The 23,467-nt window shown below is 42.9% G+C and overlaps 1 protein-coding gene across 4 annotated transcripts in view; it reads right to left on the bottom strand.

Annotated features, from left to right (window-relative positions):
- ATRN (attractin) overlaps nucleotides 1-23,467 on the bottom strand; it is a 149,095-nt gene that overhangs the window by 110,726 nt on the left and 14,902 nt on the right. For 3 of the 4 annotated variants that reach the window (XM_086746152.1, XM_086746154.1, XM_086746155.1), the window contains exons 2-3: nucleotides 6,172-6,255; nucleotides 2,329-2,442 (exon numbers count right to left, since the gene is read on the bottom strand). In XM_086746152.1, the coding sequence (XP_086602278.1) occupies nucleotides 2,329-2,442; nucleotides 6,172-6,255 (198 nt within the window). Of the gene's footprint in view, nucleotides 1-2,328; nucleotides 2,443-6,171; nucleotides 6,256-20,598; nucleotides 20,721-23,467 lie in introns of those variants that run through there. The other variant, XM_086746153.1, reaches the window with a different exon arrangement.

Genomic DNA, 23,467 nt, shown 5'->3' with positions numbered 1-23,467 from the left:
GTTTATGCGCTTCAGATGTCTTCTTTCTGTGCAAACACGCTGGATTTCTGTTTCTTCCCCATTCTTTCATTGCATTTTTGAGGCAGCACACGTACATAGTCTCGCGTTGCCTATGATCACACATATAAATCAGTAAAGATATTTTTGACCCTGCTTTTTGACCCCCTTTCATAGAAAAAAAAAAAAAGCTTCATGTACAGGACCGGACTGCCCTGGGGGCACTCAGACTAGGAGCAGCTTAGTAAACAGGTTTTGCAGACACTTGCACTGTGTAAATGTTTGTGTTATGCAAATATTTATCACGGTTAAAAATTGATAAAACCAATTTCAAGTTTCTCCATAGTCCAGGGCTGAGGATTTCCAAGATCGTTTCATATTCAGGGTAAACACCACATTGGGAACAAACATAAGCCAGCATCAGAAGGTCACAAAAAAAAAGAGGTGAAGGAAGTGAGGGCTCAGGCAACTGCTGTAAAAAGCCTGGGAGGTCACAAAACCTGAGCTTTAGAGAAGGAGGAATTTACAGCGTTTATCAACAAACTCTGCAAGTTTGTCCAGCTGCACAAAGCTCAACCTCGCAAATCCCTTGGCACGGTGGCAAAATAATGAAGGGTGAAATATGGTTATGGTTAATATTACAATTTAACAGAAGCCAAGAAATGAGATAAAATATGAACACTGCTCTTGAAAAAAAAAAAATCCTAGTGCATTTATTTTTGTATCAGAGAAAGATATTTTTCAAAAGATGCTTTTTTTGCACTTCATCAAAATTAGAAGCATCTGCTGTTTCCTGAACTTGGTTTACTGAACAACAGAACTCACTGCTAATGAAGATGAAAATCAAATGTCATCTAAAGAAGCAATTAAAAAAAATAATTGATTTTTTTTTCCTACCTCAAAAATGTGATTGTGTTAAGCTCACGCTTGCCTGTCCCCAGGCACAGACTTCCTAGTGATTTACAGATGATTTTTAAGTCTGAACCATAATTGTTAATGCTGTGAACTACTTCTAACCTCAATTTTAAAAGCCTATTAATTTTTGGAAAACACACAAGGAACTGCAGGCAGAAATCATGATCGTTTCGCCTTTTCAACAGCGTATTAAAAATTAGCTTGATTAGAGCAAAACGACGACAAGTCAAGATGCCATTGCTTCCCTCCTGCATGTCAATTCAGCACGGAGAGAGCTTCCAGGTCGTGCTTCCAGGTTTTTGGAGGAGTTTTTTTAGAAGAGGGAAGGTTTCTTCTGCCTCAGATGGGGTAAGAATAAGACAGTAATTCATGTGTGTGTCCTGCTTTGAGCACAGGAAGATTTACAGGAAGCATTCTTTCACTACAAAACAACTCTGCTTTTTCAGTTGAAGACCAAAAAATACACCTGGGGGTTTTAATTTTTTACCAGCTTCCCGTTCCTAGGCTGATCTTCTCTCACAGAGATTATAAGGATTTTTTAGAACAAACATGAAGTATTTTTAGAACTTCATTTCGCAAATGAAAGCACAGCAGAAGTTAATTCTGGAAATAGTTAATCAGCCACTTGGAACAAGCAGAGTCCAAGGGGAACCATGAGATTTTCCATCCACCACTTGGGATTATTTCTTTAATTTCAGCTAAAAAGAACAGAAAACATAAGGTGGTGCTTGTCACTGCAGGGCTAAAGTACAGAAATGCCGAAGTTATATTTAGGTCTCTGAAACGTTGACTGTTAACCAGCACCCACAAATGAGTCTCTCACCACAGCCAGATGAGCCAAATCCCAGTCATCCATCAAAAGAAGAGATATTTTTACACGTTTTTACAAAGTTGCCTGACCCATCGTTGTTGCTTCTGAACACGTTCCAGAAAGTTTAAAAATTTAAAGTACAGAAGGATGTACATAGTTCTACAAGACCTGTAGAATGTTGATTTCTTGGCCTTTGCCTTCTGTCAGCGTTGACACACAAGGAGTTAAACGTCAGTTGTGCAAAAATGATAAAAGGGGCAGTTTTCTACTTCAGAAGGAGCCTGTATACCGAATCCTCTCAAGCTCAATGGGATGACAGTAATTTTTTGTCTCTCAAATAATCAGGATTTGGAAATGAAAACATTATACTTACACGCTACAGTGTAGTAACACGATCTGTTCATTGTAAAAGCAAAAACAACTCCTTAATTGTTTATGCTGACGACGACTGCACAAAAGGACGCTTGCTGTATGCGCTGTATTTGCGGTCTCATATCTTTCGATTACTGGAAGACAGTTACACTGCCAGAGGCCACACTGGATTCAGGCTCCGAGTTAGAGAAATATCACTGTGTACGGGGAGGTTCTTACCATGGGGAACTCACCTAAAAGCTGCCAGTAAGGGAGCGTAAATCGAATCTCCGTCGTACACATACAAGTGGTCCCAACTGCACTCTGTGGCAAAGTGACTGAATCGAAGCCTGAGGATTGTGTTTGGCCTGTAAAAAAAAAATAATAATAATAATAGAAGATTTGTAATTAGCCACTTGTCACACACAGCAAAGTCCCTCCAACAGTCTCCTCCGGTGTGAAGCTCCCCTGTGAACAAGACCAAAACTCAGTGACTCAGTGCAACTGTAGATGCCTCAGACATGCTGTGGCTTTCTTTTTTGGTGTGCTGTGTCCTTAAACTGCGTCCTTAGACCTTTCCCCACCACCAAAGGCAGAAATTGAAAAGCCTGAAGAGCCAGCCCTCTGCTCCTCACCAAGACTGACTCCTCTGATGGTAGGGCTTTGCAGGGGTAAGAAGGAAAATCTACGTGGACAATATGTTTGAGGAATCACAGCCACCCTCAGGGAACTAAGCAGAGCTTTTTCTTGTTCACAGGATTTTCTGCAGACTGAAATGATTACAATGGCCTGAGATTATTTATTTGCTGGCAGAAATCCTTCTTCCAATCCTTTATTACTTGCACAGTACAGGCCCTGCTGATGGAAGCCCCTCCAAACTGGAAATCAGAAATGTGCCTCAGCGGATGCTAACTAAAGAAATGATCTGTCTTGCTCTCTGCCTTCTAGGAGTTGGAATAAACAGGTCAAGAGAACGCAAAGGAGACCCATCTTCTACAGGATGGGAAGCCCCGGAACATTAATTTTTGCAAAAAGGAGATACTTTGGTTATTACTTGGACTGTCAAGATGGACTAACTGCTCACTGCCCATTCTTTACCAACGCTAATGAGGTTGCTTGGTTTTCTTCTGGAGATGCGTTACAAAAAAAAATATTAGGACCACTTAAGAACAAAAGAATGGGAAGTTCTGGGAAGAGACTTGCTACCCTCCAGCTGAACAAGGCTGGCCCAGCACACCCCGATGTTAACGTCACCCTTCAAGAAGCATCTACTCTGTTGAAGTCTCTTACTCATCAAGAGGCCTGATCTTCAGAGACATATTAGCAAGAAAAAGGGTTTATTGCCTTGATGTGGAGATGGAAACTAGTTCAGACACCAAAGCTGGTCAGCATTTCTTTCACTCCATGCACAAAAGATGTCCACTAAGCCATAACCACATGAAGTACGTTTAGGTATCTTTAATTTCATGGCTAATCTGCAAAGACACATCTAAAGAGAATCACATAGAAGCCACAGCAGACATCTAATCTAGGGCTCAGCTCAAGGAGGGCGAAAACACCACTAACATCGTGCTTGGACCCTGAGATAAAAAGAAAGTGAATCTATAGCAGCACTGCTTTGTCCTACCCACAGCTGCAGCTGTTGGAAGGAGAGATGTAAGTGATCAGGATCTCTTCAACAGCATTGCCCTTGGGTTCAGGTGAAATCCTTGTTCATCCTAATCAAATAGATTAATAAAGCATCAGCTTGCCATAGAGTCCTGCCTTCCCACAGAAGGGGAATTTTTTAGGGAGTTATTCTGCAAAGAATATTTTTGGGTAGGCACAACACCCTACCGCAAGCCTTTGGAAAAAGAGCAGCAGGTGTAACTCAAGAATAACGTATTGCTTGAAGAAAAGGTACAGAGAGCCGTCATCGTTTCAAAATGGGGTGGCCTATGAAATTGTAGGGGGTTTGCTTCTATTTTAACGGTCAGAGAGCTGCAGAGCAGAGAGAGATATTTAATCAATAAAAGTGTTAGACCAAGAAGAAAAAGAAAGAGATGCTCTTTGCTACAGCTAACAACTCATTAAGAGACAGCAGTCATTTGCAGAATCACAAGGCACATCGCTACCGGTGCTGCCTCAGACGGGATCCCCAGGCTGGCTGGATCCCATCTGCATTGTCTCATGCTCCTGGGGAAAAACGAAAGGGACAACCCCAGGAGGAGGACACAGCACAGACACCAGGCAGGAACGATGCAAAAAGGAAATGAGTACCGTAAGGAACACATGGCTTATTTTACATCTGAATTTATCTTCAGTTGCACATTTGGATTGTACCTTTACTTGCTCACCTCAAAAGCCCTCACATACCGGTACGCGAGCACCGAGGCAAGGGCACTCAGCAGAATTCAACAGCTTCGCAGATGCTGTTTTCCAAATCCAGATCTCTCTGGGAATTTCAGAATTGGCAGAGAGCTTGGGCTCTTTTCACAAGGGTGCATATTTCAGCTGTTTTAACCAGCGTGACTCTTTTCTGTTTACCACCATCCTCTGACAGCAGGGTACAATCAGAAGCAGGAAAAGGACACCGACTCAAATGCCTGGCTATGAAAGCAGGTGGAACATTTTTGTACCCATCTTTACATCGAGTAAGATCTCACTTCAAACCCCACGAAGCGATAGTTCTCTAGGAAGCTCTTGGTACCAGCAAACAAAGGCTGAAGCGGTAGTTACATTATCAGGCACCCATGAGCAGCACTTCACTTCTGATAAAACCATGAGTCACGTCACCCTTTAGAAAAAGAAGTTATGAAGGTGAAGCTGGCTGTACTGGACTTGCTGAGGTTGGCTTGTCTGTAATAACATCCTTGCAAAACATTTTTTAATTATTTGCAATTCCAAACTGTCTGCAGTTGTAGGTTTATTACCTACAAAACCTAAGAGGTGTTGCCACTCATAGCATCTAACTTTTGATCTTAACCACATTAAAGAACTGGGCGCCTTATATAGTTACCAGTGCGTGGTAGGCTCCCAATTTCAGTGTTCTGGATGGCTCTCCAGAACAGCTTAACCTCTACCTCTGAATATCCTGGGAGCTTAGGTATTTCAGTTACTGATCCAAAATAAATGTTTGAAGTACATGAAGCGAATATTAGTTCCCGCCACCCATCAGACCCCCCAAACAGAGAGAGAAGACTGAAGAAACAAAGTGTACCCTGGGCTTTTAATAACTTCTGATCCTCCAAGGTGCCGAAAGACTTCTGCTCACAGCCGTTCAACGTAAGTGAAACCATTCATGCTCTCACATGACTTGCTCCTACCCACAAATCTCTCTACTTAAAGATTCAGGGAATAGTCCGGAACGTGACTTAACACATAGCTGTTAACACGCAGCATCGCAACGCACCACGCAAAGTTCTAGAGACTACACAAATTGATCTCACAGTCCTGGTGTCAGACTGGTGCTATGAGAAACCTATTTCACCACATCAGATGCTCTGAACTTCAGAGAAGCATCCATCAGATGACAGCCAGAGGATAAGAACTAAACAGGCTGCTCTTAAAATCTTTGCAAGAAATCACTGTAAGCAAGACAAAGATCGAATACAGGAAGGGCAGAGAAATGAGGGGAAGAGGTCCAAGGGACTCGTCACACTTTCGAAGACCTTTGCCGAAAGGGTCAACAGTCCCTCTGAAGTCCTTACGGCCTAGTGGGTAAATAAGCATCTGAAGCACATCATTACAGGAACTGATTCTTCACGAACAAGAGCTTCAACAGAGTTTGCTCTGTGTTTTCCACACTGCCAAGAAGTCCCACACACAGTGAATCCCAAGTATCTGAACGGCCTGCTACAGTAAGAGTTAAACAATTTTTAGTTCTTTATTTATTCTTCTTTTCCACACGTAGTTTCAACGCAAAGGGTATTTTACACAGCAAACCTAAAATTCAGAAGTCAGTTTGGAGGGCTCAGTTGCATTTAAAAAATATCTTATTCACCAAGAATACCTCAGTGCTGGCCTATCTAGTTTTAAGAATAACAAAAAAACAGAATGAGATCTACCTAAAAGTCACAATAAGCACCACTAAACCCCAAGATGTTTACTACACTCACCTTCCTTCAATGAGCCAGGTGCATTTTGTTTTGTACTTGTAATTTCCAGGTCCATCCGTGACATACCCTGAAGGCTCAGTGAGTCTGTAAATAAAAAACAAAGCCAAGCATTAGTCTCCAATGGTATTAAACATTCACAAAGGATTTTCTAAATTTAGCAGATCCATCACTTGATTTTTATTTACTTAAGAGCAACCACAAACCAACAACAAGGCAACACAAAACAGTAGGTCAACTGGGATTCTCCTGTTAACCTCCCTGTATGTGGTTTCTGGTGATTGTCCTTAAAGAACGACAGCTGAGAGCGATGGTTTCTCTATCAGATTGGTGGTACTGCTTCAAATCTGCACCCTAGGGAAAAAAAAAAAAGACCTTGCTCCACAACAACTAATACACAGACTAACACCACGCAGCCAGCGAAAGGAATTCCCTAACACAGAAGTGAAGTTATTCCTCAACTACGTATTTATGCAAACTACACAGTTCCTGCAAGAAGTTCAGATGAAGCCCATGGTGCAAACCCTCACCCATTCCATATCTGGCTCTGCATGGAGTCCTTGATCACCTCCTGAACAGAGGTCTGATCCCCACAACCCTCTAGTACAAAATAAGACCTTAAGTCCTCCTCTATCAACTCAGGACAACTCCAGAGCACAGCAGTTCCAGGCATCCTCCGCCTTCTGTAGCATGTTCCCATCCCCATGTCATCCCACAGGAACAACGGAAATCAAAGAGCTGAGTTGTCCCCAGTGCTGGGACTGTGCCAGGACCACCCTACGAACATCACTACGTGCCTACAAAAATAGCGCTGGCAGCTTAACAGCAGCAGTGAACTCTGGAAAAGGGTGCAGGAACAGAAAGCACAGCTGGAATCATTCATCCCAGGACACTCCATGAATGCCAGTGCTTAAAACCATTAAAAATTCAAGATGCCACTGAAAGAGGGAAGGGAACAAAGCCAGCAAAGGGCTCGTTTTTGTCAACATCTGCAGAACACTGTACAGTGCAAACTCTAGACAACTGCATATGTCCAGACACTGCTTGCAGAGATGTCCAAACAAACAGCTCAGAAGGGTGATTTGATGTAAAGTCTGCAACAGATTCCCGAACTTTGCTTAACCCTTTGTTGTGGTACGAAATTGGTATTTGGTATTTTTTCTCCAACAGCCATGGACAACTGAGGAGACAATCACGCTTCTTCAAAGCTGAGGGAGATGGATCTAGCAGGAGATTGGGGCCACAGGTCCAATTAGGTCCAGATTAAGTCCATTAGGTCCAGATTAGGTCCAATACATCACTTGGGATCCCAAAAAACAGGCACTGAGATTCTGCACCTGCTGCCTTAGCACAGAGGCTGGAAGGAGCACGCAGGGGCTGAAGACAAAACCAAGAACCAGACCGTGGGGATACACGCTCCCATCTCACACGCCTTAGTTAAAATGTTCCAGATTGGTTTTAGCAAACAGCGGAAGTATAGCAGAAAGGGTTGAAAATACGTGGCCAGGGAAGGGTGGCATCAGATGGATCAGCATCTGAAGATGCCCAAGCACCACGTTCTGGCAGAGCGCATACTGGCACCTGCAACAGGATTCCCACCTGGTTATGAACTCCAGCGTCGGCGCATGGCGGGAGCAAATCACAGCCTCCTGGCAAAATTCAAATTGTCCTACTTAGTTTCAGTAAAACAAAAACACTCTGCAAAATCAAATTTGGCAGAAAAGAGAAGGAAGTAAGATCAGAAGTTCCCAACACTGGTATCTTGGAACCTTTTGCTGTGTCTTTTCCTAGCGATCTGTTCATGTCATCATCTATTTTAAATATTTCGACTGAGTCAAAGTGGTTTTCCAGAATCTTTTCCATAGAGCACTCTTAAGGTTCATCTCTGGTTCAAATTAAAGAGGCAAACCCTACAGATACTTGAAAACCACCTTCCTCTTCCTCCATAATAATTTATTATAATACTTTTCAGCCTCAGAAATACAGCTTAAGATTTTTAAAAGCCAGTTGCAGAAGTTCTGCAGGAGATCAACATTTAAGCAAGAAACAACTCCAGTTTCCAAGAGCACAGGAAGCATCTGCACCTTCTATGGAGACAGAGACAGATGTAAACGTAGATATAAATGCAGATAAATAAAAATACATATATATATGTATTTTAAGGCTTCAACATATTTGAAAATTAAAATTACTCATCTCCTGACCAGGAATTTGCGAAAACAGATGCAAATTCCAAGTCATAGGCAATAACATCTAGACTTTTTGTCTCAAAATTCATCCTTTTGAAAGCAATAACTGTGGAAAAGCGAGGAATCAAACTGTATCCGCGCTTCAACACTGACAGCACTTTGCACGCGACCAAGAGCAAACCGGCTCTGGAAACCTGAGCAAGCCTTGCAGGAGAAAAACAACAGTACGCAATCTGCCAAGCTCTCACAGAGCCTCCACTCAGAAAACTCTTGGAACACTTTTCTCTGGAAGCAATACTAAATCATTCACCACAGAAATGCTATCAGGAGCGATTAACAAAAAAAAATTAATAAGCTTGTTAGTGCTGTAGCCCCAGCCATGTCACAATCTCAAAGGAAAAAAAAAAAACCAAACAAAAAAAAAACCAAACCACAATCCCGTGTCCCCCCCCAACTTGGTCCTGTTTGCACTATACATGATGGTCCCTCATTCAGCACTGGTGGGCACTGGTACCTAGGACATGTCGTACACAATGTTTTGGCTTTTTTCAGTGAGTAAAGGGAATACATGAGTAACTTGAGGAGGAAAACCACTCCAGGAATGAAATAATTCTCCTGTGAGGCCAGGCTGAGAGAGCTGGGGCTGTTCAGCCTGGAGAAGAGGAGGCTCCGGGGAGACCTTAGAGCACCCTCCCAGCACCTAAGGTGGCCTACAGGAAAGATGGGGAGAGACTGTTCACAAGGGTGTGTAGGGATAGGACAAGGAGTAATGGCTTTAAACTGAAAAAGGGTAGATTTAGATCAGATATGAGGAAGAAATTCTTTACTGTGAGGGTGGTGAGACCCTGGACCAGGTGGCCCAGAGAGGTGGTTGATGCCCCATCCCTGCAAGTGTTCAAGGCCAGGTTGGATGGGGCTTTGAGCAACCTGGCCTGGTGGAAAGTGTCCCTGGCCAGGGCAGGGGGGTTGGACTGGATGATCTTTAAGGTCCCTTCCAACCCAAAACATTCTACAACCCTATGATTGTACTTCAACATGGGACATTTTCACAACACGCTCGGCTATGCACCAGAACCACTCTCACAATGTAAACTAGAAGATGCAAACTATGCATCTATGCAAACTAGATGCAAACTAGAAGATGTAAACTATCACTCAGATGCAAAAATCAGATTCCATAAAGCATGGAACGGTACTGACTTCCCTCCGTCTTTGCTGACTCGGTAGTACACGATGCTACTCTGCAAGAAGCAATTCTGCACGGCTTGAATGTTGTATCTACTGCTCTGCAAGGAGCACTTGCTACGCCCTAAGAAAATTAAAAAAGCAAGGTCCTTTCAGAATTTTCTGTGATGAACACGCACATACACGTGGGTGGAAAAACATGGACAAAGTACAGGTAAGGCATTCAGCACCTACAGAGCTACGATATTGACTTTAACACCTCCAGGGCGGAAAAACAATTGCAAGGATCTGTCTACAAGACTGAGATTTGAAGTTATATACTTGAAATGTTTAAGAATTACAGTGTAAAAAAGTTATTAGGGAGCTGGATCTACAGCGAATGTATTCAAAAGGCTCCAGCCTTCTGTGCTGCCTACGTCAGCTTTTTGTAAGAGAAAGGCAAAAGGGAAGCAAAGAAAAGAATGAAGATCTCACAAAAGAGAGCCTGCTGCAAAGAGAAATATTTTTTGCAGAAGAATTCTGTGTATTCAGCCGCTCCCCTCCGCAAAGCGCAACGCTAACACGAGACGATCAGACAGCGCGCGATGGTGTCTCCTGGGTAAAAAGCCAAATCTGGCGCACACCAGATAAACTCACGCGTTTTTAATAACAGGAGCAATACCAGCAGCGCGTATTTTTCAAATACAAATTAGCACACATTGACAAAGTTCCTACAGAGACATGAACTGCGCAACGGGGCAAAGACTCGAAGCTGTTATCTAATTACCAGCTACTAAATATGAAGCAACCCTCTCGCTAATAGCTGAGTGCAAGAAGTCATAAACTCAAGAGTAGCTTGTAACTTAGGGTTCAATCACTTTGTGCGCTTATTTCCAAAGCATCGCAACATTAAAGGCACACTATGTGCTGGCAATGAGGGGTTGAAAAGATTTATTTTCATCAAGAGTATGAAAGAGAATATCATAGAATCATACAATGGTTCAGGTTGGAAGGGACCTTTTAAAGCCCATCCAGCCCAACCCCCCTGCCAGGAGCAGGGACATCTCCAACCAGATCAGGTTGCTCAGAGCCCCGGCCAACCTGGCCTGGAATGTTTCCAGGGACGGGGCATCCACCACCTCTCTGGGCAACCTGGGCCAGTGTTCCACCACCCTCAGTGTAAAAATTTTTTTCCTAATATCTAATCTGAATTTACCTCCCTCTATTTTAAAACCATCACCCCTCGTCCTGGCACAACAGGCCCTACTGAACAATTTCTCCCCATCTTTCCTGTAGGCCCCCTTGAGGTACTGGAAGGCCGCTATGAGGTCTCTTACGCCGCTATTCCGGCACTTGCAGAACCATCCTCTGCATGGCCTTCATCAGGGTTCACCTCCCAAAGAGATTCAGGTGTTTCAAGGTGACTCGGCACCACTCTGCCAATCTCACTACGGCAAAGAGGTCAGAGAGGAGTGAAGATCACCCTCTATGTTTAATAGCTTCTGTTTTCACCCCTCCTTCTACAGTACAATTTAATTGATGCTAAAGAGCTGTCTTGCTTCAGGAGAAAAAAAAGAATGACTGTCACAGTTAATTTGATATGGGAGATACTTTCTTCAAAGGAAGAGAAAAGCTTTGCCCTTCTGTGCGAGATATGTAAAAATATGAAAAGTTATTTCCTGGCTGCCGATCAGAGATAAGAGCAGAGCCTGGAAAGCCCTTCGAGGTCTGAGAAAGGATGCTCAAAGCAACTGCAGCAGGTAAAACGTATCAACGCAGCCTCTCCTGTCTGAGACACAACCCGCAGCACTGACGCTCGCAAACCTGTTCAATCCCTCTCTGCTCCTGGAAGATACGCCTCGATCTGACAGGCTGCCTCGCTCCAGAGACGACTGAGTGACCGTTGACAGCCTGAGAGAGATCAGAAGGAACAAATGCTGCTGCAGTCTTAAAAATCATTATGTTAACAAGCTAGAAACCAAATATTTCCAAACATTGCCCCTCTCCAGTTGGCCACCAGTATCTCCATCGGGTTCTTGATCTTGACACGCTGTCCCAGCTCCTGCTCTTCTGCTGTTTCCAAAACCAAATCGCATCGAAGTCGTCTCTTCTGGGGCTGGCTGGTGTCTCTGCTGTTATCCCACTGGAGCTGCCAGCTGCTTTCAGCATCACCATCAGCGCTGATCTTGAAACGCGTCCTCTCCTCAGCTTCCATAAGCTGAGCCACACCTGGAGCTCCTCCTGGTCGTCTAGCTAGTCCTTTAAAGTCTCACTCACCCAACCAGATCTACTTGCTGCAGAAGGAGAGGAATTTCAAATTTTATCTAGAAACGCAGTTGAGCTCCTCTGTATGGAAGAGGCTTGCTTTCTCTCTTACTCAACAAATACAGAAGTTATTATTATAAGTGAATTACATCCAGGGAGAAATCATTTGGTAAGACACCAAATTACATCTCAACACTCAGACAATGGAAACAATGAAGGAAAAGCTGATTTCTCTCTTCCAACTCCATTTCCCCATGTCAGAAGCACGGAAAAAACCCCTGTGCTGGATCCCAGAACACCCTAGCATTTCCCCACTGTTTCACAACCACCGGTCAGAGACGCTGCCTTGTAACACCATCCACATTTGGACGCACCAGAAACGCACTGTAGCTCCACCTGATGTTCTTGCTTTCAAGTTTCTCCAGCTATCACATTCAAACGGAAAATATCCCAAATTTAGATGCCTGCCTACCCTCTTATATCTCGATGTCCAGCACCATCTGAGAGGCCACAAACAACATTGCTCGCTGCAAAACCTCAGCTTTATCTCTGTTTTACCCAAAAGCTGCAGGGTAAATACAAACCTCATTGTGTACCTTGACCACTGCAAATTCTTCCCCCTATTCAAATACACTGGGGAAAACAAAGAATAAAAGAAATGGTTATTATCATTGCACTGCAGGAGCCACCTCTCCACACAAGCAGTACTTTGTACGTGCAGATTTCTGTGGTTTTGCTCTACAGTCTCCATATAATCATTGATCTCTGCCTCCATACCGCAACAACGCAAAGCTTGATTATGAGTCTTGTTTTCTTCAAAACACATTCCTCGGTGTCTGTATTATACGCAGAAACGTTACCATGACAAAAGACCACTTCACGACGTCCCCCTGAAGCCCACCTTCATCCAACACCCGTACCTGAGACATGGGCCGCGCAGATGGTGCGCGCTACAACAGTTGTCTAGGAAGTTGATCTCACAGTTGCGCTACACTTTCCCATCTGTTCACAAATCCATTTATTGGATCTTGACCTAGTGCTTTGAAATAAAGATAATTTAGCTGCAAGGGTTTGTAATGCCTAGGAAAAGTCGCCTCTCATCCTTCGCTGGTCGTCCTGACGTGTTCCTTGAGTTTAGAGCATCAAGTTATCTGCTTCATGTCAGGCAGGAGACAACAACAGTGCAAGGCAGAAGCAAATAAAGCTCACATGTCATAAACCATCTAACTTTGCAGCAGAAGTGTTGCACACCATGAATCCTTACAACCTTTGGTTTTGCAAAGACTCTCCCGCCACACAAATTGCCTCCGCGTCACCCAAAACTCAACAGCCTGCATGACCAAAGTAAGGAGAAAGCACGTTATTACGATGGTCAAAGAGAATCGTGAAAGGCTAATGATTAAAGATCTCCAGAGCCAGACAGGTCCTATCAAGGTTTACCACTGGCAGATCAAAAAAAAAAAAAAAATCATTGCATTAGATGATCCAGTCTGACTCTAGGTAATATAGAAAACAAATACTATTAACCTATGCTTAAATGAAGTGTATCTTCTAGGAAAAAATAATGGTTCTAAATATACTCAGAAGGATTAAAAAAAAAAAAAAACCCAAATGTGTCATTATTTTTTTTTCTTAATCTATGTCCAAGTCGCAGTTTGCATTTATCAATCCTTAGCTCCAATCATGAAGTTTTTGTTTACTTTTCTAGAGGCGGGTGAGGGCAAAATCCTGTTATATTTGAATTCACCATCCCATTCTGGAAGGTTACAGAGTCATTTTTTTTAAAAATAACATGTTGCACTACTTAAATTCTGGTTAGAAATTAAATATATATAAAAAAATTATATGTAAGATTTCAGTTTAATAATTTCTGCTTGTATCATCTGTATTTATAGGTACAAGGTTTCCACAATACCGTCTACATACATTCAGTTTATGCAGAACCTTAAAAAGAACTTAACGCACATCTAGATAAATTTTTTCAAGATCTGGCAAGTTCAAAGGCTTAATAACCCACCAAAAAACCCAATATTTTTTACAAGTGAGCTATTTCAGATCATTTTTCAAGATGCAGTTTGCACTTTGGGTTCTACTAACTTGAATCCATTTTTCCAGCAGTCAGCATCTTTCCCCTCGTTATTCTGCCCTCCCTTCTGTTTCAAGAGTTAATTGTCATTCACGCTCAGTCGCAAATAGCGCGCGAGGTTTGGCGGATGATTTTCTAGCACTTTCCCAAAATTAGAAACATTCAATTAGTCAAAAAAGTGTCTTAAGTACACGAACAAGCATTTAAATTGCTGTACACCACACCTGTGTACCTTGTAAGCAAGGCGTCGCAATTAAAATTTCTGAAGCACACGCTCAGCACTGACAGACGCGTCAACGTTCTCCTCCGGTTGAAGGGCTTCCAAGCTACCAGTCCTACATTTAAACCCAGGGAAAAAGCATTCATTGGTGGGACAGGCGTTGTGTTGCGAAGGAAATGGCGTTGAGGTGTCAACTTAACCTTCCAACCAGCACGAACTGGAGATAAATGGAGTTTAAGGCCATCCCCACGGAGCAGAAGACCATCATGATGCCGCACTTTATTAAGATATATGCAAAAACCCAGGTCTTCTCTTTCCAAAGCTACGCGTGAAACCGCTGCCCAGGTCTCACCACTGCACCCCAAAATACTCCACTTGACCCCTCAACAAGCATATTTAGAGTCTGTTTTAGCTGCAAGGTTGCCCCCCTCCACTACCACTGATTTCTAGGCCAAACGCAGAGCACACGACCTGGCAGCAGCATCGACAGGAAAGCTCAAGCCAAAGATCAGTCAGTTCTGCAGAGAAAAAAAAAAAAAAAAAAAAAAAGGAAAATGAAAATACCGAGACATCCTATAAATAAGTATCATAGCCTGACCCACTTTCCTAAAAGGGATAGAAATAATTCCTTTTATTTCCTGTCTGACGTTCAAAAACTTCTAGGCTCCTATGTACCAGTGTTACCTGCTGGGGAAATCGTTCCCTAAAAAAAAAAAAAAAAAATTAAAAGAAAAATACAAAAGAAGCCTGGTATGAAGGCTAACTTCCATTTGGTCCCAACCTGAAAAAAAGGATTTTGACACAGATCTTCAGGCGTAGATCATGAAAATAATAACGTCCCAAAATCCAGATGGGGTTTTGTGACCCTACAGAGTGACGCTCTCCAACGCGTTAAAGCAGGATTCTGGCTGAAGGAACGCGGAGAAGGTCATGCAAAGAGCAGGGAATCAATATTCACAGCGGAATCCAGGCTGGAACATGTGTTTGTTGACATCAATTTGTTGCTGCAACAGTTTTCACTGGATATTCACCAGAGCTCCTGCACCCAATGAAACACAACAAGTGGCACAGCTTTTGATTCTGCTTCTCGACACCAGCGGCACTTGCCAACTAAGCATCCAAAAACAAACTTGAAGAAAATATTGTATTCATTAAAGAAAGAGATTTTCAGATAAGCGAGAAATCTAATTATCTCCCGAGAAAGACGCTTATGAGGAAACTGTTCTCAAGGATGTCACGCGCAGTATGAACAACGCAACATCCACAGGAGTCCTCGTAAGCACTGACCATTAAACCTAAACTTGAGCAACAAAACTCCCTAGAAATAAAGCGTATACGTTCATATCGTCAAAGGATATATTGTCTGCCCCCAAAATGTTGTTCTCACCTGTATTACCTTAAAGAATTGGAAGCGTGTAAATATTATTTGACTTTACAGAGGGGACACATAAGAAATCAACTGAGGAGAGACTGAGAAGTCCATGGAGCACCAATAATAAAAATAACCCAACTTTTCGATCAATACAATCTTCTACTATCTGATTTAAATATTCCATTTTGCACCTCATTTCAGTGAATTCTGCTCCCAGACACATTCTCCCCAGCCACACGAGCTCTCTTTCCCAACACACGCCTCAAAGACAATGAACGGTCGTTCAACCGGGGACTACGACCGCTGGTGCACAGAGGTGAACCCAGCTCACAGCTGATCCTCGACCGCAGAGCCCGGTTTTCTTTCCAGCTCTGTTCCCCTCCCACTGAACATCTTCCAGCACCTACCTTCCTAGCATGAATAAGCAACATTTATCTTAACATGGTCAATATCCAGGAGAAAGAAGGATGGGAACAAAAAGTTCTCTCTTCTAACTTCTCATTTTATGGGGATTTCTCATTTCCACGTACATATTTCTACAGAATTATAATCAACTTCCATAAATACTTCGTATACCAGTGCTTCTCCCCTTTACATTTCCCAGTTCAAGCCAGCTGTTCCTCTATCCCATGGACTGCTGTGCTAAATTCTTAACGGCAGCGAGAAGCAGAATGATCTGTAACCCCTTGCAGAAACGCACGAGCGGCATTTTCCCCAAATGACTCATTTTTTAATGAAAGCAATTTCACACTAAGTAGGAAAAAAAAAAGGAGATAAATATTGAATAATTCAAGTATTTAATCAAGGCAGATGTACACAGCTAGTTTCCTTGACAAGTTCCCCTTTGTTAAGTAGAACAAAACTCAAAAATAAAGACAAATCCAGATGATTTGAATTTAGACAGGACTGTATTTACATACTAAAAATGCAACGACGAGCGCTCGCACAGCTACGTGTTCTCACTCCTCTTGTGCTTCTGCTGCAGCAGCACGCCGGGCTCCTCCGCACGGTCACGCTGCTGCCAGAACAGGTCAGGTACCAACGCGAAAAAATCTGATGTTACGATGGTAAACCAAAATCCCATCTATAAATTAAATTTGATCAACTCTATGAATCCCTCACTTAGCTGCTGCTGTAGTAGAGGTTTTGATACGATGCTGTTCACACCTACAAGGTCAGAAGTCACCTGTACCGGTTTACACCCAAATACGGAGCCGATATCCCGGCTCAGTGAATAGAGGCCAGACTTAAATCCTCTTCACCCCCAAATGAAAACTTTCTAGCACAGACTGGTTCAACCCCGCTCAGCTAATTCCAGGAGCCAGCCTAAGCTTTTCCACCAGCTTCTCGCAAGGATGAAGTAAACCCACGTCACTGAAACCACGGCCATGTTTGTTGAGAAAATCAAGCAAATGTTGAAGACATCCAGTAGCTCAACAGCTCTGAGCTCAAGGAGGTGAAGAGCTGGAGTATTTTTCGAAGACTGGAGTGTGTTTGGCAGCCACGCTGTGACCAGCAAGGATAAATCCCTTAGGAAAAGGGGCGGCTTCAGCCCCTTGTACAATAGATTGTACAATCCGTATCGGATATTTCCTGACCCACTGAGACAGATCTAACAGAACACTGAGCCTTGCCTCCTTATTGAGACGTAGGAAACAGCAGGAAAACCCATTTTAAAAATAAAAAAACCCTCCAAAGAATAAACTTTTAAAGTGCATTTTAATCAACCGCAGACCATGAGAAACTCTTATTTTTGGAATAAATCTTGACAATTTGTAAACAATGCACTCATTGGCACATCATGCAGAATTTACGGCTTGTGTCAAGGCAGCCTTAGCAACAGACGCACTACAATATCTTTCTCATCCAAGATCTGTTCGCATCTCTTTACAGGATAAGTAGCTCTTGAGTGTTTGTCTATGAAATAGCTCGGCGGTGCAGCGAAGGTCACAACCACAAAATCAGTAAGCTGGCGGTCGCGGAGGCGGACATGCATACGTGTTTTCTTTCCCCCCCCCCCCCTCTTTTCTTGTAGTAAGGCAGTGCCTAATGCACAGCTCTCTTGATAATCACCACAGAGCAAAGAAACTCTCTCTATTGTTAAAAATAAAAATAAAACACCAAAAACCCCACCACAAGTCGAACTGACAAAGTATTTAACGAACACCGGGGTCAATGCAGACGATTGCGAGCGTCCTTCGAGCGCAGGACTCGGGGCGGGTGCTCCAGAGGAGCAGGTCTGGAAAGTTCGCAGCCAGCCAGCGAAGAGCCAAACTCCTCGAGGGAAGGCGTAGCTGCAAAAATCATTGCTTCCATCTCCGCGTCTGCCATCTGCACCTTTCCCATCACCTCTGAAATGACTTAGAAAGGAGTTATTCTTGGACAGCAGTGGGATAAAACGCAATTCCATCTGCTCCCAACAGATTTGGAACAGCAAAAACAAAGACGGTGGCTCAACGCTACTTATGCAAAGTTTTGATGTAACCCCTCGCTTGGCAACCAAACCGAGCGTGATGTCAAGGCCACCACCCCTCAGCTAACCATCTCTAAAAAAAAAAATCCCACCTCCTTACTTAGGATTCAGCCACCACATACTCCGTTCTCACTCTGGTAACATCCATAGGAAAAGCATGTTTGCACTAACAAGGAGTTTTGCACAAAAATATTGCTCTGTTCACATTAAGAAAATTAGAAAAACTTTCATTTCATTAAGAAAAACAGGAAAGGAAAAGATTTTGCCTCGTCCCAGTTTCCCCAGTTAGCTTCTTACATTGTCATCTAGTTCTCTCTATTCATAACCAAGATGTCTTGAAACATTATTTGTAAGAGAAACACCAGCCGTCTATGGTAAGCACCCTTAAGCCCTGTGAGAAAAAGTTCATTCCTGCCTTAAAATTGCTGAAACCAAGACGTGCTACTTGGATGTACCCTACCAGGAAGGATTAGGAGAACCACTTGTGTGGAGTCCTCCGGAGCAGAAAGCAATAACCCACTTCACGTCGAGTGCTTCCCTCCGGCACGCTCAAACACTGCTGCATTGTCCACCCGGCCGTGCTCTGCGTTCATGGGAAGGTGTTGATGCAACTTGTGCGTCTACAAGGCTGTTCTCCTCTTGACTATACTATTATTCCTGCTGTCAGGCTGATGAACACCCTCAACGCTATGTCCGCACGCGATCTTGGCGTCTCAGTACTCATTTCTGCTATTTAACACAATAAATACCAAACTTCAGGTTATTCAGAGGAGGAAATTTCAAGCTGCATGCTTTCCAGACCTAACCACAGACGTATCAATGCATCACGATGTCAGTAACTTCCTCTTATCTACTGTGCTTTAAATTAATCTGTCAGAGATAATTTATAGAACAAGGAATAAGAAGGGAACTAATCACAGTAATAAATTCCTCTGACACACGAAAAAGACAAAAGGTACCAATCACGAGACAACAGTTTTCAGGAACCATTTTGTTCTTATGCTAAAATTATCCACGCAAAGGTACAAATAAAAACTCGTGCAGCTGGTGTCTTCTTCAGGGCATCCAGGCACATTTCATAGACTCGCAACCACTGCTGACAAGTGGAGAAGTTTCATAGTGGGCTCTACAGACTTCTTTTGACTATGAGCTTCCAAAGATTAACGCGCAGTGGTTTTAAAGACAAAAAAAAAAAAAAAATCCATAAAAATTATGGCTGCACAACGCTTCCTTGGAAATTAAAACTCTCATATCCAATTTCGGAGCCTCTCCGAGCATCCCAAGTGTTAGGACCACAGAGCGCTTGTCTGGATGGGGTTCCCATAGCCCAGGTCATGTCAGAGCCCTTTTATACGTGAATACACAGAGCTGTAATCTCAAAAAGCAAACATGAATCACAGAAAAGCAGAGAGGAAGGCACTGCCCAGCTCTTAGGAGCATCACCAGCCAGGATGAGCTCCAGGATGAAGGAGAACTGTTATAGCAGACCATCAGAAAGCCAAGCAAGACGAGGATGAGACCCAACTTGGTTTTCCCCATCATCCCACCTGCAGAAACAGATGCTTTCTTGCCTGCCAAGAGCTCTGCGGTACTATTTTGAGCTTTTTTGCATCTCGTTAATTTATTTATTAGGGCCTGATTCAGGAAAAGGGAGATAAAACCTGCTCAAAGCCTTTGAGTTTTATTTAGATTAAGCCAGACTGTTCAAACTGGCTCGTAGTCAAATTGTTCCACTGATTACAATCCCTATTTTAGAGAAAGTGGAAGTATTCAGCTGGATTCTCCAGCTCTGCAACTTATCACTTACGGGGTTGTGTTTCTCATCTCAGCGAGTTTAACAAGCAGAGTTCGAAGCATCCGATGTTCCCACACCACGAAAGGGCATTCCCCAGGAAATAAGTGGATTTCCATTTCAGCTGTAAAATCAAAGCACGGGAACTGCTCGCCATTAGTTAAACATTAGAGGTGAGAAAGCAGCAGCTGCCCCAGGTACAGCACGTCCTAGCACTGCCACCAGTTTCAAATGGAGCTTAATGGGGAATGACACCACAAAACCAGTAAGGATCAGAAACGCTTAAACCCTTGCCACCAACTACATAACAAATTAAATAATTATTTTCTTTCTTTCCCTTCCTGAATGACTATCTGAAAGGGTGTGTATTTTAAAGGCAGAAAAAGCCAGAACTGGTAAATAGTGAACACTCAAAATTTAAAAGCTGAACTTGAGCCACCATTTTCTGCTACGCGTGGTCAACAGCTTTAACACAGAACCCAAGAGTGTTTCATGAACAGCAAACACACAAAATCCTTGAAGGCAGACAGGGCTCTGGCCAAAGCCAATCATTAAACTAGCCCGGCCAACGCAGGGCGCAACCTTTCTCAATAGTCTCATTTAAATATTGGAGACCAAACAGGACTTTTTTACAGAGTTCGTACAAAATCTGCAAGTTAAACGTAGCACGGCTTGCTGCTGCTTACGAACCCAAATGAATTTAGTTACTATTTGCATGATGGGTTTACCCACTCCGTGAGACAGAGGATTTCACACTGTTAACGCTGGTTGGCATAACAATCAATAACTAATTCCCACGTAGAGAGTGGGCAGTAAAATTCATTTATTACGGGTTTGGTTCTGAGCTGTCTTTTGCCTGCGATCCTCACCTCTCCACGAACTGAAAAGCAGACGTTTTCCCATGGCTCTTGGTCCTCTTTTCTCTGGAGACAGAATTATTTCTACATGAGCAGCGCTGTGACTCGTCAACAAGCATGTGTTGCTCTGCCAAACGAGCCTCGATACTCCAAAACCTCGTCCGGCCGCTAATTTGCTGCGGAGCACTGAGTATTCTGCCTACCCCAGTCACATTTCCACATTTACCAAACACAGGGGCATTGGCAAGAGGAGGATTTTATAAAAGTCTCAGCATAGCGAAGCGTTACATATAAATTACACGTTAGTGTAAAACCATTGCAAGGTTACGCACATCATTTCAGAATTGTATTGAAAATAATAATTGCTTGATCCAAAGAGGAAGGTTGCTACGAACACAAAATCATTTATGTAAATAAATCCAGGGGAAAAGGGGAAAAAAAAGAAAAAAGAAAAAAAAAAAAAAAGAGATTCGCAAATACACCTTATCGAAATTTCACGTAAAAATTATCATATATATAATTGGTGTTGCACAGGTTCCACCCTTCCTCACCAACATCACCTCCGACGCGAGATTTTGTTTGACTCTTCCAAACCATTAAAAGTTAAAATGGTGGAAATTAATGTTTCAATTCTACAAGTGTTTAAGTACATAAACTTCATGGTAAGAACAGCAACTACACGTACTGGTGGGTCCGTCACACAAGCAACCAGAACCGGGAGAACACAATTTCCAGTAGAAAGCTGGAAATATAAAAGCTTGCACTTCAAAAAAAAAAAAAAAAAAAAACACCCACATATTACAACATTGCAAGCAATGGAAAAAACTATATTCCCTGCAAATTAATTTTATATACAGGAGAGCACTTGAGATCTCTTGAAAAAAGCCCTTGAAAGGTCAGGCTTCCTCAAACAGCGGGTTTGGGGTTAAGGTCAGCTCCTACAGACCTTTATATAACTTTTCTCTTAGTTAAATATTAATATAAAAATACTTTTTCCACTTGGGATAATACTGACGTAGCAACGATTAGGACAAAAAGTTCTGCAATTACTGGTTTCCAGCTTATAACGGAGTAGATGGCAGCGTCGCTGGGCTGGACAGCAAGCGATGCACAGGATCATGGAATGACTGGTGCCAAAGTGAATCATCACCTCTCTGGATTAAACGTCAGGACTTGTTGGATTAAACGTCAGATCATTTTTTTTTAAAAAAAAAAAAAAAAAAAAAAACATTATTTGTTCTATTTTTCCACACCGCAAGATGAGTTCCCTGCTTGGCAAAGTGCACCTTCAGTAATTGAAATAATAGTTTATGTTCAGCACTCGTGAAGCACCGCTGAACGGATACTACCTGCTTCTTAGGCTGATAAGAAACAGCTGCAGGCAAGAGCATTCGCTAATCAATAGACATCAAGAATTTCAGCATAAATGACAACCAGACCCCCTAAAAACAAGGGCAGAAGAATCCTCTTTGTTAACAGGTGATTAAAAGCAAAACCATCTGATCAGGAGGTGACGCTATTACTCAGGAGATGCTCTTAGCAGTGCTTTGAACCTTAATATCATTTTCCCTCCTTCTTCTCACTGCCTTCCTTTGTCTTTCAAAATGCACCACGCTGACAAATAACAACCATTCAAAGACCAATTACTGCTCCTGGGTCTTTTTTTTCGTATAACTTCATCTCAACAGGCTTTGTCTGTAAATCACTGCGAGCGTAACACGGCGCTGCGCAGTGCTGTTCATCCCCCTTCTGTCACGCCACTCGCCCTGCTTTTCCAGGCTGCCAGCGTGATCTCTGCGGCCAGGCTCTCCGGTGACGTCGGAAGTGATGCAACCAGCGCACATCTGCGCGCTCTGCCCAGGTCAGGAATGAAAGGAAATATCAAATGAGGTCCCAGCTCCAACTTCGTAGCAAACAAATACTCCCTTTTTCAACCCCATCTGTTTAACACCTCATTAACTGCCGCCTTTCGATGTCTATCATTTGAGAAGGAGCCTGATTAATTTTACGTCAATAGAAAACGACAGAATGGAAGATAAACTTGGTTGCTGGCTTACTCCAGTCTTCCTGGCTACCGCACCAAAGCTGAGAAGTTTTTCATACACCACGCAGCGTAATCCTTCTCTCCTTCAATAATACTCCAGGTGACATTGAATCAAACAGGCTTCCAAAGTCCAGACAGCATTTATCCGTTACAGATGCCTTCATCCCAAAAGACGCTTAAAAACCAGGCACATACATCATCAGCACTCTTGCCAAAGATCTGTTTTGTTGAAAATAGCATCGCTTACAAACAGCAGACACACCTGGCGATTTCCGGCTGTCTCCACTCGTTCTTTCCCGCAGCGTGCTCTAAAGCTCTGCTGGCAGAGTCAGGTTGATGGCTCTGCAGGTACACAGCTCATCTTTCCCACAACTTCATTTTTTAAACGGACACCGCGTATCACTATTCCGCAGTCCAAAGACTCAACTAATGTTACTTTCTGTGACCAGACTTTCACCCCATTTTTAAAACTGCGCTCAAAAGATGATGAGTACACTTACTCAAGGGCAAAATTCCATTATAATCACAGGAAGGAAAGATTTTAATAGTGAATTACGCATACAGAAGATATAACACAGCTTCCAAAACCTACCCAAAGCATTAAGATAGAAAGAGTAGCCAAGAAAAAGGCAGAAAATTCCATTTGAACCCATGAACATGAATCCCGTTTGTATAAACAATCAAGACAACATAAAACTTGGACTATTTAGATTTAGATTAGATATTAGGGAAAAATTTTTTACACTGCGGGTGGTGGAGACCTGGCCGAGGTTGCCCAGAGAGGCGGTGGGTGCCCCGTCCCTGGAAACATTCCAGGCCAGGTTGGCCGGGGCTCTG

This window comes from Chlamydotis macqueenii, chromosome 4, assembly GCF_036417535.1.
Source record: "Chlamydotis macqueenii isolate bChlMac1 chromosome 4, bChlMac1.mat, whole genome shotgun sequence".
NCBI classification, from domain to species: domain Eukaryota; kingdom Metazoa; phylum Chordata; class Aves; order Otidiformes; family Otididae; genus Chlamydotis; species Chlamydotis macqueenii.
This window is presented reverse-complemented; position numbering and strand designations above follow the sequence as displayed.